The sequence below is a fragment of the Phocoena sinus genome, chromosome 15 (assembly GCF_008692025.1).
Source record: "Phocoena sinus isolate mPhoSin1 chromosome 15, mPhoSin1.pri, whole genome shotgun sequence".
Taxonomy (NCBI): Eukaryota; Metazoa; Chordata; class Mammalia; order Artiodactyla; family Phocoenidae; genus Phocoena; species Phocoena sinus.
Window position 1 is genome coordinate 6,324,149 of NC_045777.1, and position 18,662 is coordinate 6,342,810.

Genomic DNA, 18,662 nt, shown 5'->3' on the forward strand with positions numbered 1-18,662 from the left:
CCCCTAGTTAGAGGGCAGCCTAGCAGAGTTGGGTTGAAATCCTGACTCTGTGACTTCCTAGCTGTGTGCCCTTGAGTAAATTAGCTACTCTCTTTGGGCCTCAGTTTCCTTGTCTGTAAAATGGGAATAATAGTACCATCTACCTGATGGAGTTATTGTGAGAATTAAATGGGTTGGTAAGTGTAGAAAGCTCACTGAACAGTGCCTGGCATTTGCTAAGTGCTCAGTAATGCTTGGCTGTAAAGTGTCAAGATGATTCTACTGCCCTTTGCCTGGTGGTTGTTTTTCTCCCGACTGGAACTGGAAATTCCATGACTTCCGGGACCAGACCTCACTCAATTTGCTGCTCTCTCCCCAGCATCAAGCACGTACCCAGGCGCATAGGCGAGGCTCCATCAATGTTCATTTATTCACGTGCAATGAAACAAAGACGCAGGGGGTGAGTGACTAGTCTATACAGCCAGGATCAAAACACGGGCAGTCTCCTAATTCTCAGACCCATGCTCTTTTTGTAAGCCACACAGTCCTCCAAAAAACGCAAAACCACCTGTTGTAACGACAACAATGGTAAAACCCCTTCTTACTGGAATTTTCTGCTGTCAATAAAAGAATGCAATTTGTTTCTGTGGGTTTTAAAGTAATCGCCTCCTTCCCTTATTATATCAGTGCATTACAGAAAAATTAGGAAACGTAGAGAAGCAAAAAGAAGAAAGTGAAAATTACCTACAATCCCACCACTCAGAGGTAACTATTTACAGCATTTTGGTATTCATCCTTCCGGCTGCCTTTTTAAAAAATCAAATTTAGTTAATTATACTTTTTATACCCACTAGCCCCTAATATATACAGTTTATAAATAAAGCAGAAACGACCAATCCTCCCATTACATTGGTTGAGAACTGATGCAGTTTTTTTTTTTGCATAATAATGTTTTCTTTTTCTGTCACAAAAATGGAATTGGATGGCCAACTGCTGAAGAATACCATCTTAAACCCACAATCAGGTCTGTGGATTTGGGGAAACACATGCATGTATATCTGAGAAGACTAAGTAGAATCAAATCCTCCTTGCAGGCAAATAAGCACTGAAAATACTCCACAAAATCTACAGCAGCTGAGATCCTAGGAGATCACGCACATTTTTGTACATGAGCCTTTTTTTCCTTGCTACAAAAGCGATGAAAGTTCATAAAAGAATACAAAATGATGATAAGAAAATAGAAAAAACCAAAAGCACCTACAGTGCCGCCAACCACAGGTCACTACTGTTACTTCTTTGGTTGTGTCTTTCCAGACCTTTTCTTGAACCTACATGTTCATATACGTACTTAGAGTAACAATTATATTTTAACCTAGGGGCAGGACAGGAATAAAGATGCAGACGTAGAGAATGGACTTGAGGACATGGGGAGGGGGAAGGGTAAGCTGGGACGAAGTGAGAGAGAGGCATGGACATATATACACTACCAAATGTAAAATAGATAACTAGGGGGAAGCAGCTGCATAGCACAGGGAGATCAGCTTGGTGCTTTGTGTCCACCTAGAGGGGTGGGATAGGGAGGGTGGGAGGGAGACGCAAGAGGGAGGAGATATGGGGATATATGTATATATATAGCTGATTCACTTTGTTATACAGCAGCAACTAACACATCACTGTAAAGCAATTACACTCCAATAAAGATGTTTAAAAAAACATAATAAGAATATGATACATCCAGTTTTATAATCTGCTTTTCCCCACTTAAAAATAGATTGTGAACATCTTCCTCGGCCTATAAACAGTTTTCTTCACTATCCTTTTAAACAGCAGAATGGTTCTCCATTGTATGAATGACCCATACTCGAACTTCCTGATCTGGGGACATTTTAGCTAATTCCAGTTTTTAGCGATTACAAACAATGCTGAAATGATTACCTTGATAGCCAACCATCTGCAACTCCCCCTGTTATTTCCACAGACACATTTGTGGGAGGGGAGTTGCAGGTGGAAATCATTGGGGCTCCCCCTTCCAGGCTGCTCACGGCCCTCCAGCGAGGTCTGAGTCATTTCCACATCTGCCCACCCTGACCCTTGAATGAAACTGCCCATTTCCTTGCACCCTAACATACCCTGTGCATTAGCTCTTGGTTGGATGGCGCACTCGTTTTAAAATCTTTGTCAAGAAAACTTGAAATGTTTTTGCAGTTTGGGAAGGGCGTTACCTCCCTGGGGCATCTCCACTGTTAACTCATTTTTCAAAGAAGGAAGAAGGGCCTGAAGCGTTACGGGCTGGTGTACAGTGAGGGTCATTGCCGCCTGCGGAGATTTTCTCTTTCATCCATGGCGAACCACAGATCCTCAGCTAGAGGGATGGTATGAAGCCTTACTTGTCTGAGGTTGAGTGAGTTTATGAGGTTCAACTGGAAAGCAAAGAGCTGAGTTAGAGCTAACAGCCAGGGATCCTGGGAAGCATCCCCTCGGGCCAGCCCTGTGCTCCTTCACGAATTCTGCCAATGTTTACTGAGTATTTACCAGCACTGTTCCCAGTGCTGGACTTTCCAGGGACACAAATTTTGATCGTGTCATTCCTCACCCTACGGCCCTTCGACGGCTCCCCAGCACCCTTTGGATGAAGCCCCAACTCTGCTAAAACTTCCAGGCCCCTGCTCTCCTGTCCAGCCTCATGGCGTCACTTCCTCACCACCCACTCAGGAGCGCCACCCTTTTGGGGTCCTCGAATCCTTCACACAAGCTGTTCCCTTTACCCAAAACAGCACCTTGCCCCCCTGCTCCCCGTGAAACCCCTCTCATCCTTTCAGATTAATTTAAAGTGTCCTTTCCTTGAAAGATGATGCCTCGTTACCCATATTCCTCCAGACTAAGCTAGCTCTCCCCATTTTTTTTTCTTAACACCTTTCCGTATCAGGATTTATGACCCTTGTATTTAATCATTAAGCGGGCGATCATCTATTTGGCATCTGTCTCCCTGCAGAGAATAACGTCCAGGAGAGCAGGGACCACACTTTCCTGCTCTTACTGTATCCCCAGATTCCAGCACACAGTAGGTGCTCACTGGCTACTTGGTTAGTTAATGGGTGGTTAAGGATGAGTGATGCGATGCCTTAGGTTCAAGTCTTTGGAAGGTAAAGAGACACACAGCACCAAGGTGAGAGCTCCTATTTCTGTCTAAGAAGAAGGAAGCTCTCTGACTCTCTGGCCACTCTTTTTGATGGCTTTCAGTAAGAATCACCCCTGAGATGTCCAGAAGATGGACCTCGAGGCCTGGCTAGTCTGCCCACTCTAGTACTGTCCCTTCAATGTGCTGTCAGTTGGTTTCACATGAATATGGGTGCTCAGCTTTAGAGAATCGAGCAGAGATGAAGCATTTAGAGGGAAGGGAGGTTTCGAATCTTATAAAGCGTATTGATTAAAGGTCCTGACTTAGTAAAGTTACTTGCTACCTTGTGGACTTTTTTTTCCAGTTAAAGAAGCCAGTAACTTCTGTTCAGTAAGAAAAGATAACCTGAAATGTTAATGGTTTATTATCTTGTTGGTTGGATTTTAACCAGATTTGTGTCTAGCCCTGCGATCCTATCCCAATATTCCTGTATTGAATTGTCTCCAGATACCTAGATCCTCAAATGCTCTTTTAACTGTTTTTCTGGTTCCTTCATTAATTACTCAGTTTAATAAAATCTTTGACATGAGTTCATTTTATATTCGCATGAGAGTCATGATTTTACCTTTATGAAAATGATACTTTAACTGTCCACACTGGGAAGAAATGGGAAAACAAAATACAATCTCCAACCCATCATCACAATTCCCATGAAATACATCTAACATAGTCTGAAAAGAAAAAGCCCATCATCTGAGACGTGCTTCCACTTGTCTAGAAATAAGATACTGTGTATCTTTAGACAGAGCAGTTGCTTCAACATGGCAGTTGCTTTGAAGTGCCCACATTGGCATCAGCTTGGCCAGTGGATTTGCCTGTTGCAAAAGGCGGGGATGCTTGGCCAGAGAACAATGGGCTTGTGTGATCACTCACCCCATTGGGCACCCACAGCTGTGTCCAAAATGGAGACACAGTTTACTTTGCACTTACAGCCTTCAGAGCAGCAGCCAGCATCTTAAAGGATGTAAAGTCCCAGCAAAGGAAAATCCTAAATATGTTGCTATAACATGATTCCCTTCAGAATAGTATTTCATTATAGTTGGTCCAGAGACATCTCCTGCAGTCAATTAATGTCTTAGAGTTTTAATAACAAAGACTATCAAAATTTGTGTCATAAAAGAATTTTTAAAATGTGAGAAATCTTGGGGAGTTCCTCTCCCAGAAAAGGTAGGTAACAGTGGACTACATTGAATGGGGACTTGTGTTGGGGGCACTGAAGCCATTATGTCACTTAATTTTCAACTGCCTCAGAGGGAGGTTTTCTTATTCCCATCTTACAGATGAGGAAATGGAGGGTCAGAGAGGTCAAATGACTTGTCCGAGGTCACGTGGACTCTAAGCCTTCTCCTCACATCCGTTATTGCACGCTTCCCCTTACAATTCAGTCTCTAGACACCAGCCAGAATGATATTTGGTATATTTGTCTTTCTCTGTCTGGCTTACTTCACTTGGTATGATAATCTCTAGGTCTATCTGTGTTGCTGCAAATGGCATTATTTCATTCTTTTTATGGCTCTGAGTAATATTCCACTGTATAATATACATGTACCACATCTTCTTTATCCACTCCTCTGTCGATGGACACTTAGGGTGCTTCCACGTCTTGGCTATTGTAAATAGTGCTGCTATGAACATTGTGGTGCATGTATCTTTTCAAAGTATGGTTTTCTCCAGATATATGCCCAGGAGTGGGATTGATGGATCACATGGTAGCACTATTTTTAGTTTTTTGAGGAACCTACATACTGTTTTCCATAGTGACCACACCAATTTACATTCCCACCAGCAGTGTAGGAGGGTTCCCTTTTCTCCACACCCTCTCCAGCATTTATTATCTGTAGGCTTTTGGATGATGGCCATTCTGACAGTGTGAAGTGATACCTCATTGTAGTTTTGATTTGCAGAGAGTGGTATTTTATACACATAAATCAGACTTTTGGTCTCTTGTTTAAAAATGTCCAGTTGCTTAGAACCCCATTTAGAACAAAACCTAAACTCCCTACCAGATTGCCCTGCCTGATCGGCTTCCCGAGCTGCTACTCCTCCGTTAATTTCCCTCCAGCTGCATCGTTTTCTTACTTTCCTGCGATGCACTAAGCTTGCTTCCACCTCAGGACCTTTGCCCATGCTCGTCCTCCTGCCCTGAACGCTCTTCTGCCAGATCTTTGCACGAATGACTCATCCTCCTTCAGATCTCAGCTCGAGTCACCTCTTGAAGAGAATGTCCCTGACCACACGCTGGAGGCTGGGCTCCTCCACGTGCATCCACGGGACTTGGAGGTGATGACCCTCTAGGCATGTTCAAGAAACAGTCCGGTCGGGGCAACCCAGGCTTTTATGGACAGGCTGGCCGTGTGGGGAGAACAAGAAATAGCAGCCACAGCAAACAGGCATCGTGAACCCAATGCCCTGGCACTGCGCTGAACACTTTACAGACAACAGATGGAAGGGACTGACGAGGACTGCAAAGCATCCTGATAACAACTGCAATTGTCACTGAGGCCACTCCCGAGTTATTTTTTAACAGGGTGATAATTTGGAAACATTCGTGTAGATATTTAAGAGATGAAAGAGGGCATATGTTTATATTTTTATTCTCTTTGGGCACAAAGACAGTTAGGGGGGCTTCCGTGGTGGCGCAGTGGTTGAGAGTCCACCTGCCGATGCAGGGGATGTGGGTTCGTGCCCCGGTCCGGGAAGATCCCACATGCCGCAGAGCGGCTGGGCCCGTGAGCCATGGCCGCTGAGCCTGCGCGTCCGGAGCCTGTGCTCCGCAACGGGAGAGGCCACGACGGTGAGAGGCCCGCGTACCGCAAAAAAAAAAAAAAAAGACAGTTAGGTTCTAGGTACAACGGAAGAAACCTTCTTAACCAACTTCCAAAAAGGACATTTCCCCCAAATGCCCATCTTCATACAACAGTTGGGAGAAGGGAAAGGAGACTAGGGAAACGAAGGCAAACAACAGATTCCCTCTCTGGGGAGACGTTCACACAATGGCCAGATGCAATGTGCTAATCTATACTGAATCAGCAATGAGTCATGGGAGTAATTAGCTAGCTTCATTCATTCATTCATTCAATCATTCATACATCAAGATTGCATTGAGCGTCGATTATATGCCCAGCACTCTGCTAGAGATACAGTGGTGAACAAAACAGTTCCTGATCTCACGCCGGGGTACGTCCTAGCAGAGGAGGCACATTCCAGTCACATCAGAAATAAACGTAGGGTTTCTACTTCTCTTAAGTGAAATGAAGGAAGATATAGACATTTATGAGGAATTATGAGTGCAGTTGGGAAGTGGGGATGGATGAGGGCTTAGGGAATGTTCCCTTGAGAAACGGGCCATGGAAGTTGCAATCTGGGAGTGAGTAGAAGTTAGTCAGATCAAGAAAGGGGGAAAAATCATCCAGTCAGAGGAAGAAAAGTGGGTGAGGGAGGGAGGGACTGAATTTGTGTGTCTATGCGAAGTGCACCGTGAGTCGGGGAACCTGAAAGATGACCAGGTTGTCTGGAGAGAAGTAAACAAAAACCTGGGGCTTGGTTTCCATATTGGTTGATGTTTATCTCTGATTGCTGGGTGGAAAGGGGATTCCACGGAGCCAGTGTGAAGCCAAAGCTAGTGATCCAGTCCAGGCGGGAGATGCCTGAGGCTCAGATGAGGGTGGCAGTTGGCTCTAGGAGCACTGCCAGGAGGAGTTGGCAAGGGATTGCGGGCAACCCTGAGGTGAGTCTTGAAAGACGGGCAGGATTGTAACTGCCAGAGAAGGGAAGAGAGGTGCGCTGTGGACCAAGGGAAGTAAGATGCAGAGAGACAGATTTGGTTCTCATACTTTGTCTTCTGCAGTGATGCGAAGAGCCAGCAGCTACAGTTCTAAGCAGAACCACATTAGATGAGCCTGTAGAAATGCCACCTGCTGAAGCCTCTTTTTGGGCTTCTGCATCATTCCCACCGCCAGGATGGTCATCCCCTCTCTGGGCCGGGAGGGTGGGCACAGGTCCTCAGTGACTGCCCCATGCTGGCTCTCCAAGAGCCTGGCTTGCCTTCCTGCTTTACTTTCCACTTTCCTTCAGTTCACTTGAAAGAGCAAAGCTGCAGAAACTCAGTGTTCGAGCTGGATGGGGTGGGGGTGGGGGGCTCACTTGCTGTGTTGGCCTCATTTTAGAGCTTTATGGTGCCCGAGACTAGGAGAGGTTAAGGTCACACAGCAGCAGTCAGTAGAGTGGGGATTCAAAATCGAGTTTGTCGGACTCTGAAGCCTGCTATTGTCAATTCAGTGCACAGCCTCCCCAAGTCCAAGTCAATTTCCTACTCTAATCTGCTGAAGTCTAGATGCATGTAAACTTAGAAGGAGCTGGGTTAATGACATCTATAGGCAGGAGAGGCAAACTCAAATGGTCATAGGAGCCGGGCAAGCAGTATTATGTCAGGGAGGCAGGCCAGGTGTCAGACGTTTGGGAGTGGTGGAGACTGCGGCACGCTCAGGCAGATTTCAAAAGATGACTACTTGGGCCAAACGAAGTACTCTGCGGCTGAGTCCAGCCCACTGCTGGGCTCTTAGAGGCCCCACACTGGTTTCCTTTGCAAACTGGAAGTTAACAAGCGGGGCCTGGAGCATTTCTGCCCAGTGCAGGACTCCTCTAATGGGCAATCTGGTCTGAAGCACCCCGTCACCACCCCCCCCATTATGTTATCCAAGACTATGTGCAAAATGCTCACAGTCTGAGGCTCTCTCTACCCTCCCCTGCTTGCTCCCCTCTTTCCCTTCACAAGGGTCAGATCAGCATCACGACCCAATCCTGCTTCTTCCACGCTTTATCCTCCACAAGTGTTCCCCCCACCCCCAGACTCTTGTATTCTTGAAATGACAGAGTTAGTGGCCAGGGGATAGGAGAGTAGAGATCCTGGAATGTTTTCCATTAAAGTAGCCAGAAAATCTTCATTTCCTTGGGAAGGTAAATCATACCACAGGGTCACCAGCTCACAGCAGGAAGTAGTAAATAAATAAGCGTCCCAGACAGGAAGAGAGAGAGATCATAAATATGGAAGGAACCCTGAGCAGAAAGCCGTTGCTGGGTCCCTGCTCTGTACGACATTGTGGAACCCCATTAACAAGACGGGCATTCTTCTTCTACTAAAATCCTTCTTTGAAAAGCATCCATGTTTAGCATTTTAGCTTCCTTCTCACAGATTCCATGACTTACTTCCAAGAATTCTTGGAAGTAGTAGTTAGTTTTAGGGGGAGGTGATGGCATGATTGATACTCCCCCTCTGAGGGCCATGAGAGAGAATAGTTATACATAAGAAGTTCATGAAGGTTTTCCCTGGATGTAGGAACTTTTCCTTTGAGATCAATGAGATATTCTCTAATACATCTTTTATGAGGCTGCTGAGCCCAGACTCAGAACATAGGAGCACATGCAGAACGGAGAAAGCTCTTTGATCATCTTTAAAGACAAAGGTCCCTCCTTCAATGTACTTGGAAGTATTTCATATTATATAAATACATAGATAGGCTTAGAAAGATCAAAGCAGAGAGAATGCTGCTATCTGTTGGCTCGTGAATGTTTATTTTCCATCATATTTTAAAGTGCATTATGTTAAACAAAATCGAGAGAAGAGAGAGAGAAATAAAGTTTCTAAGAGCATGAGAAAAATCCCCTCACCACCTCCATTTTCCCTTTCCCACCCACATTCTCCAAAAAGGGAAGAAAGACAGACGAAGGAGGACAACCCTGAGGAAGAAACAAAGTATCCACATGACATTTTTTTAATGAGAGATGTGGATGGGTGACAGCATTCTGCAAGGCAATCTGGGGAGAGGTAAGGAGGGCTCAATAGGCTTTAAGGAGTCACAGCAAGGGCTGTCTGGGAAGGCTCCCCACTTACAACGCAGACTTCTTACACACTGTATGTGTCAACTGATATTAAGTTCCCATAATTAATCAAAGAGAAAAAAAATCCTCTCTAATCTTTCGGATGGATATTGAGTCAGGTTTGTATTGTTGTTCTCTATGTAGCCAATGCCTCATTAATAAGGGTTGCTCACAGCTTTTCAACTCTGTTTCACGTGCTGGGGGAAGTAATTAGCATTGACTATCTCACTTGATAGTCACAATCCCATAAAGCAGGGACTGTTACTAATGTCCCATTTAAGAGATGAAAAGTTAAGGCACAGAGAGGGTGAGTGAGTTAGCCCAAGGTTGCTCGGAGGGCAGCGAATAGAACCAAGATTGGCACACAGGCAGTTCTGACCCTGGAGTCTGCCCTTCTAGCCTACAAATCATGGTGCTTGGCACGCTATCCTTCGTGAGATGGCATGTGCATTTCGATGGATGAGCAAATGACAAAGTGTGCCTCTGGAGAGAGGCATGGTAAGCTGATAAAAACATTTTTATCTCAGTTGGGTAAGTTGTATGGTTAGAGGATCAGAATTAGATTCTCCATTAAGAATTTGGGAAATGGCTTCAATGTAATTACTGGTAAATAATGACACATTTGTGTAATGGAATACTATACAGCCATTAGAAATAATGGGGTAGAGTTTAAATGAGCCGAAGTGGAACATTCTCTAAAATAGAGTATTAATTTTTTTTTGGCCGCATCACGTGGCTTGTGGGATCTTAGTTCCCCGACCAGGGATCGAACCTGGGCCCTGGGCAGTGAAAGTGTGGAGTCCTAACCACTGGACCATCAGGGAATTCCCAAGGATTAATATTTTAAAAAGCAAGATGAGAAACTGTGCAGACAGTATGTCCCCATGTATGCTTTTATGAGTACAGTATCTTTCTGGAAGATGACATAAGTCATCATAAGCCCCCCTCTGGCTAGCTGAACCAGAGACCAGAAACTATAGAGCTCTGGGATTAAAGGAAAACATGCTTTCAGTCCATGTTCATTGGTACAGTTTGAAATTTTAAAGCCATATGTATGTGTTTTGCTTTTTCAATATACAAATCTAGTGTTTAAAAAAGATTCTGTTCTGTTAGAAGAGAATTGCTTCTGCGTTGGTGAACTTGAGCTCCTGCTTGCCATGATCACTTAAGCTTGTTCTACTCCCAGATTTGATAGAAGGGAACCTTGACCCAGTCAGTCTTCATCTCAGCCCAAAGCATTTTGCCACATAAAAGCATTTGGCATCTGGGGAAACCCTTTGTGTACTTCCAGGATAACTCACACTATTGATGGGACTCTCATTGCCCATCCATCAGAGGACCCTTTACAGCATGAAAAATGCTGAGAAGTGCTTGGACAGTTGTTGAGAACCAGCTGATTTTGTGTTTCTTTCTCCCCAGCTCCTTGAGAGTAGGGCCACAGACGACATCCAGAGAAGGCAACAAAAACCTACCACTTAAAGGCAACAGGGTCTAACAGTAGGTGTGTTAAGAGTCACAGAAGTTTAGGTAGGGTGAAGCTTTAAGGGTTTTTCTGGTCTGGCCCAGGTAAGTTAGAGAGGCATCGAATAAGTCTCCAGGTAAACAGGAGAGGCCGGGTGCCTTTGCCACCACTATGCCCCCTCCCCTGTGGTCAGCTGCAGAATGACATGGTCCTGGGCACAAACACCTGGGCCAGGTGGGAGGGGCCCCCATGAGGGGACTGTTCCCAAGACCAGAAATTAGGACCAGCAGCCGCAGGACACTGCAGCTGTGCCTTGCACTCGCGTAACATTGGGGAAGGCGTTGGGATAACCACTTGCTTCTTTCCTTCCACGTGGAACTGTATTATGAGGTCTGCAGCTGAGATGGGCCACCAGGCCATTAGGCCTCCTCCTCTTTCTCTTCTCTAAGTTAACTTTTCTTTCCTTTCATGAATTTCAGTAGCTTTCCATAGCCACATTTACATTGAAAAGTAAAATTCCACAAGTTACAGGGAACCGAGTCACTTAACATAGCAAAATGGTAATATTTCACAACCAGAACTTGCCTTGAGATTTGCAACTATATTAAATTATTTCCTTTTAATGTGTCATGCCTAACATGGTGCTGTAGAACTTGACACAGCTTGGCTGCAATGATCTGCATTTCATTTTCAGAAATACTTAGAATTTTTTTTTAAATGAGGTGACAGCTAAGTAATTTCTTGCATCATCCCACAGCATAAAGAAGAGTTGCTTCTCTTGGAGCTATTTTTATAAAAAACTTAGCAAAGCAGTTAAATGAGAGAGGCTGAGGGAAAACTGCTGTCTTTCTTGTGGTTAATATTAATTTGCCAGATAGGCTAGAAAATAACTGAGTTTTAGCTTCAGCTCTGCTTCTGACAAAGTTGAAAAGTTCTAGACTAAAAGGCTCCAGAATGTGTAGAAAGTGATCTGAAGTCATTTAACTGAGATACTGAAATGCCTTTTTCCAGATTACTTTTATATTTAGAGTCACCTTTAAGCTTTAAAAAAAAAAACTTAGGGCTTCCCTGGTGGCGCAGTGGTTGAGAGTCCGCCTGCCGATGCAGGGAACACAGGTTCGTGCCCCGGTCCAGGAAGATCCCACATGCTGCGGAGCAGCTGGGCCCGTGAGCCATGGCCGCTGAGCCTGCGCGTCCGGAGCCTGTGCTCCGCAACGGGAGAGGCCACAGCAGTGAGAGGCCCGCGTACTGCAAAAAAAAAAGAAAAAAACAAACGAAAAAAACCCAAAACTTAACTGAGTAGAATAGAGCTTTCTAAACAAAATTCAATTTCTCTCTTTTTTGCTTCAAAACGTGGGACATAAAACAACTTTTGATAATTTCCACTGATGGGATAGTTGCTTGGGAAACATCATTACCTACTTCCTTAACTTAGTGGAAAAAATGCAGAATAACAAGTAATGGATGCATTTACACAGTTCACTCTGAGTCCTAAGCAACTGAACTCTTGCAGGAAATGGATTCCAGGGGAGAGAAACTCAGATACTCACATTCACCTTCGTCTTGATCCTTTAAAGAAATTATTTTTAAAGGTGATTAGTCCATACCCTGGAAAACACTGGCAGAAATCACTTCAGAAGGGAACTCCTGTAGTAGTTGGTGCTGGCATGCTGTGAGGTTTGGGGTCTAGAACACTTGTGCCTGAGCACTGCTCTTTCTGCAGCTGTCCCTACCGGGGGTGGGGTGAGAGATCTGGGCTGAAACCAACAGCCATGGGTGGGAAAGGTAGGGGCTGGTTACATAACACATCGGTTCCCTTCCACCCATCTGGATGCAAATAGCCATTGTCTCTGGCTTAGCTGTGGGCACTGGGGACTAAGAAGGGAATAAGCCTGGTGAACTTGGAAATGAGAAGGGATATAAGAGAAAAAGAAAAACGTGAATAAAAGAAGGATTCCTTGTTTTCCCAACACCTCTAAAAATGATCCTGACCATGGCTTAGTCTGTGAACACGCACAAACCTTAACTGATTTCTCCATGATCATGTTGAACTCTGATCCTTCCAGCTTTGAATTCTTCCTAATGGTTCAGATGAAAAGGCCTCTCGCCACGGGGACTTGGGTAGCCGCAGAAGGCACTGCCGACTAATGAGACTTTGAGAAAGAGGCTGTGGTCAGAAAAAAATTCCAAAAAAATCCCAATGGAAATGAAACATTTTCTTCCCTGATGTCTGAATACTGTGGTTTCCAATAGGTTTGGGTCCTACTGGAAGGTATATTGTTTGAATATACTTCCCCTATTCATGGGACCCTTGCTAAAATGCACTTTTCGTGCTTCACTGATTTGACAGTTATTAAGCACCTACTGTATGTCTGACAACGTGTGCTGGTGGGAGGAAGGTGAACAAGGTTCTGTTAAGTCTAAGCCCGGGGTTGAAATGATGCAACAATAAAGATCTCCCAGGTCTTCTAAGTAATTGATATTTTTGGATGTGGCCCAAGACAGGTCCATGTTATACCATGGACCTGTTTCTGTAGCTTGTAGTGCCCTAGAGATCAAGCATATTTATTCATCCATCCCCCAAACCCCATCCCCACCTCCAAGTTCATTCCTTGCTAGACAAGTCTCTGAATTCTTGTTTCAGATATTTGGTTTGGGGAAAAGAGGAGTTGAAAGCAATGTTGGGCCAAGGTAAGTGGTTGAGAATTCAGCCCTCTCTTGTGAGAAACACATGGAGGGAGGAGGGCAAGTAGTTGAGAATTTTCCTGGGCCTCAGTATCCTCATCTGAAAGTGTAGGGTTCCCATCCAGCTGCAACCCCCTGCATTTTGCATTGTTTCGTCTTGCTCTTATCTCCTACTTCATGAAAGCCATCAGAGGGATTAAAGAAAATGACAGGTGGGATCCTTTCCTTTCTCATCTTTTCCTTCCTTCCCTTTTTCTTGTTTTGAAGCGTAAAGGGGATCAAAGGCATGGAGACGAAAGAAGGTGTTTCGTGTCCTTTGATTGGTCTGAAGCAATTATACCACCGCCAATTAGGAGAAAGCTTTGTCTAAGACTGTGTTTCTTAAACTTCGTGTGTCTATTAACTGCATGCTTCCTGTCATATCCATGTGCTTGTCTGTACATTTTTAACTTTAAGGAAAATATTAAATTAAGCCAATAAAAAAAACAACAGTCTCCCAAAGCAATATGATCTATGAAATTACAAGTTTGATGAGCTACTTTTAGGTTTTTCCAATGCACATTAAAATACAGAGCTAACATTAAGAAATGTTCTATCTGTGTACCACACCTAAAATCATCTTGTATGAATGAGGTCAAAGTCCCTGCAGGGTGTGATTATTTTCCATTTGATTGATCAGGAAGAATTCAAAACTGGTCCAAGCTGTTTACTGGATCTCAGAGAAATGTGAAAGTTCATACTTGTTCACCGAATTCTCCATTTGTTAGGGTCATTTTTGGGGGTGTTAGGAAAGCAACGAGCCACCTGTTCTTTAAGTTCTTCTCTCAGTCTGTTGGTGGGCATTTATTCCAGTTCACTGGGTTTATTCACTTTGTTGTCAATAATGAGCCACAGATAAACCCATTGCTAGCACCACAAGGAAGGTTATAGAGAATGTGCTTTGTAACTGTCCCTGTTGATTTCCCCAGGGCTGCTGATCCCCTCCATGTTGGGAAACATCCGTGTAGGACGAAGCAACTTGACATTCTCGCTATTAGTAATTGACTCTCATTTCCTTTCAGCCTCCTCTGAGTTTAAATTCTGAGCCCAAGAGAACATTCCACAGGTACGTTTTACTTTTTGTTAACTAGATGGCAAGCGTCTCCAAGGGAGAGGCACCCTACTGCTTTCTTACCCCAATTCTCACCCCCTCCAAGCCCCAAAAGACAAGCTGCCTGTTAACAAACGTGTAACAAACAAAACTGCTCCTGATTCTAAGGAGAAGCAAGGGTTTAAAGAAAAAGAACAATCGATTCACCCTGGAGTGAGTGGGCCCGATGCAGAGCCCAGACTTGACCAAGAATAACATTTCCTAGAGGAGTTTTAAGAGCTGGCAAAGCCTCCCTGCAAAGAGCCAGGAGATGCCGTCCCAGGCGCAGGCGTGCACTCCGCCTTCTTGTTCCTATCTCTGTCCTTGCCATGTGCACACAGGAGCCCTCTTCCATTCCAATAAACACATGGTTTATGGGCAATACGTTTGGAAATGGTTCCAAAAATACTTATTTCCCCTTTTTGCAACTCATGTTGGAGTCTTCGAATATCACTTGTAGTGGTATCTTTTTTTTTTCTTTGTTACCAGCCTCCCACCTTCCTCCTTTGAAGTTATTTCCCCTCCAGGCTCTTGTCATTTCCCCCCTGAGTCATCACAGTTCCAACATGACCACACACATTTCTAAGGTCGCTTCCTCATTCCATTATCATGCAGGCCACTCTCCTTTGAAAAGTCTCCTGGCAACATTTTTAACTTGTAGTATAAGCAGTTGGTGTTCTGTCTGGCCTTTTTTCTGCAACCCTCTCCCCCGACAAAGTGAGCTCTATAGCAAATACAATGTTAAGAGAATAAAGGTTATGGACTCCCCTGGTGGCACAGTGTTTAAGAATCCACCTGCCAACGCAGGGGACACTGGTTCGAGCCGTGGTCCGGGAAGATCCCACATGCCAAGAAGCAACTGAGCCTGTGCGCCACAACTACTGAGCCTGCGCTCTAGAGCCCACGAGCCACAACTGCTGAGCCCACGTGCCTAGAGCCCGTGCTCCGCAACGAGAAGCCACCGCAGTGAGAAGCCCGCGCATCACAACCAAGAGTAGCTCCCGCTCGCTGCAACTAGAGAAAGCCCGCGCACAGCAACGAAGACCCGGCACAGCCAAAAATAAATTTATAAAAAAAAAAAGAGAGAATAAAGGTTATTGAACAGGGGAAAGAATAATAGAAGGTAATGGACTTTTAACGCTAATGACAGTTTATTAAATATTGAGAAAAGTGATGACTTTTGTCTTCTGTGGCATTTAGAGCAGCGTCTGGCTCAATATATTTGTGGAATGAATGAAAGAAAATGGAAATAAAGTTGGTGGAAAAGAAACATCCGTTTCTTAAAAAAATAAAGCATATAGCACATGTACCTCAATAAAAGCTATTTATACCTTTACTTACTATTCTTTCTGATCACATCTCCTGACACTCTCAAACACCAAATGTTTTATTTTTTTCAAAAGACAGAGCAAACGGTTCTTCTCCATGTGCGTTGAGAACAGCATGGTACCATCCAAAATGGAAAATGAAGCCCTGGCCCTGTCTCCTGATTCACCTCCCCGCTTCTGCTCTTTCCTACCGACTGTCTGTGTGTGCACGGCAGCCTTAAGATGTCTTAAAAGACGTAAATCAGCCCATGTTATCTCCTACTTTACACAGGCCAGCGGCTTGTGTAAAGTAGCAGTTTGAATGCAGTTAGAGTGCATTCTGCAGTTAGAATGCACTTCAAAGTTCTTACAGCTTCGACGAGGCCCTATGTGAACAGACCCTGCTTACCCCTCGAATCTTGTTTCTGACACTTTCGACCCTTGTTAACTCTGCTCTGACCACTGGCGTTTTCATGGATGCTCTGCTCTGCTGAATTCCTTCCTGCCCTTGCATTTGCTGTTCCCTCTGCCTGGAAAGCTTTTCCCATCATTCTGGTTTCCAGAGAGGCCCTTTCTGTGGATCACCTCTATCAGGTCACCCTGTTTTTAATTTTTTTTTCATTTTTATACTAATTTAAAAAATATAAATAAATTTATTTATTTATTTATAGCAGCGTTGGGTCTTCGTTGCTGCACGGGGGCTTTCTCTAGTTGCGGCGAGCTGGGGCTACTCCTTGTTGCAGTGTGCAGGCTTTTCTCATTGCTGTGGATTCTCTTGTTGCAGAGCACGGGCTCTAGGCACACAGGCTTCAGTAGTTGTGGCACACGGGCTCAGTAGTTGTGGCTCATGGCCTCAGTAGTTGTGGCACTTGGGCTCAGTAGTTGTGGCTCTCAGGCTCTAGAGCAACAGGCTCAGTAGTTGTGGAGCATGGGCTTAGTTGCTCCGCGGCATGTGGGATCTTCCCGGCCCAGGGCTTGAACCCGTGTCTCCTGCGTTGGCAGGCGGATTCTTAACCACTGCGCCACTGGGAAGCCCTGTTTTCTTTGCTTTAGGGCAGTTGTCAGCACCTGAGATCATTGTGTCCATTTACTTATTTACCAACTGTCTGATCCCACGGGAATGTCGGCTCTGTGTTGATTGCCCAAACCCCCAGAGCTCAATGATTCTGTCTTGGGTGAGAGGCTAAACAGTGGACCATGAGTTGTGTTTTCAAGCTGGGTGCTGTGGTTACTTGTTTTGCTTTGGGAGGCAGGTGAAGGGATGAGGCTGCTGGATGAGGTCAGAGGGAGACCACAGGTCCTTGTGGCCGTGACTTCAATTGCACAGGCTCAGATCTAAGGCAACATCTCACCGTGGGAGAACAAGGCAGGTAATTCTCAAGCATCTAGGTTGAGAGGCGGGTCAGGATGGGGCCAAGTAGGGGTTAGAAGAGCTGAGAGTCAGGGGTGACCTCTGTTCCCAGACATCTGGTAAGCAGGAAGTACTATTCCTGTCCTCATGGCCATGTTGCAAGGGCTCTCTATCTGCACTCCAGGTAACCTCCCATTCATTCACACATGCACACCGACCAAAGTGTTTCTTGAATACCTACTATGTACAGGCATTGCTGTAGGCACTAAAGATGCAGCACTGAATAAGAAAGGCCAGATCTGTCCCTCATGGAGCTGACCTTCCAAAGGGCGAAACAAAGGCAAGACAATTTCCAATCTTGTTAAGTGAGGCTGACACGGATGATGAGAATGATGGGATGGGTGTGGAAAAGGGAGGTGGTTTAGACAGGGTGGTCCAGAGAGGCCTCTGGATGGGGAGATGCTTGAGGGGAGGACCCAGTGGTCAAGCCACAGGGAGAGAGGAGCATTCCCAGGTCGGGAACAGCAAGGGAGAAGGGGAAGGAACTGAGGTGGTGGGAGCTGGTGGGAGTGGCACGCGGCAGGGCCTGGTGGGTGATGGTGAGTTCCCTGCCGTGATCACACTTGCCCTTCTTCGACAAAGACTGAGTTGAAAGTGTCTTGCTTACCATCTGAGAGCTTTAAAGGTACAAGGAGAGCCTGAAATTGCTCCTCATTCACAAACAAAGCCTCACCGAGCGTTCTTGCCCAGAAGCACCAGGGCAGAGAGTCTTGGCGAGCGGCAGAGTCATCCAATGCCACTGCAGCCTGTCAGGGTCTAAACTAACCCTGGGCGTGTTGGTGATTTTTTTTTTTTTTTATTCTAAGTCTTTACCTAGACCCTCCTTGAGTGAATCTAGAACCATCCCACTCAGAGTTGAGATGGAAGAGGACCACAGGATGTTTGCTTTTTAACTGAAGCTGAATCTGAAATGTTGAGAACATTTCAGGACGTTTAAGCGTTCTTAAAACATAAATATTATTTTGATCAGTGCTCTGGAACATCCACCCTTCAGTAACATGGTAAAGACACCTGGTTTGAAAACTCCCTTCAGAAAACCAAGTGAGCAAAACAGCCTATGGCTCTATTTATAAAAGAGAGAAAATATAGATTGTAGAGAAAATACTATGGAAACTAAGTTTTCAAATTTTAGAAGTTCTCAGAAAGTGACGGAAAACAAAATACCATGCTTATTTGACCCAGGATTCCTCTTTCATTTCCTGGCCATTCACTCCAAGGGAGACAAAGACGCCTGTACACAAAGATGCTATTTTCAGCATCACCTCTAATGGTGTGGACACGTGCACGCACACACAGACACATACGCTCAGAAGTAAACACACTGTGCAACAAACGGGACCGAATCACTAAAATACGTGCAGACTCTATTTTCATAAATAAGGCACTTTTGAAACAACCAAAAATCCAAAGCAAGGACTTACATATAGTAAAACCAGTTACTCATCTTGTCTTTCAGACCTAATTTTCCTAATTTTCATGAATGGAGTTGAACATGGAGTCAATCAGCTACAGTCCAATGAGATGTTAGATTTACCACCTTGGCAACACACGACGGTCTCTACCTTTTGCAATTACACTGTTTGAGACCAGTGTTTCCTAGCTCTAATACCACCATGTTTATTTTTTAGTTTTCT

The 18,662-nt window shown here is 44.8% G+C and overlaps 1 protein-coding gene across 5 annotated transcripts in view; it reads right to left on the minus strand.

The window, feature by feature from the left end:
- The window catches only part of CASS4 (Cas scaffold protein family member 4), a 45,011-nt gene that overhangs the window by 22,950 nt on the left and 3,399 nt on the right, over positions 1-18,662 (minus strand). Inside the window, exon 2 of one of the 5 annotated variants that reach the window (XM_032606591.1) lies at positions 12,518-12,649. The exons of 2 other annotated variants lie outside the window; for them this stretch is intronic. In XM_032606591.1, the coding sequence (XP_032462482.1) occupies positions 12,518-12,541 (24 nt within the window). In that variant the 5' untranslated portion in view covers positions 12,542-12,649. Of the gene's footprint in view, positions 1-372; positions 799-2,108; positions 3,550-12,517; positions 12,650-18,662 lie in introns of those variants that run through there. 2 more of the 5 variants (XM_032606593.1, XM_032606592.1) reach the window with 2 other exon arrangements.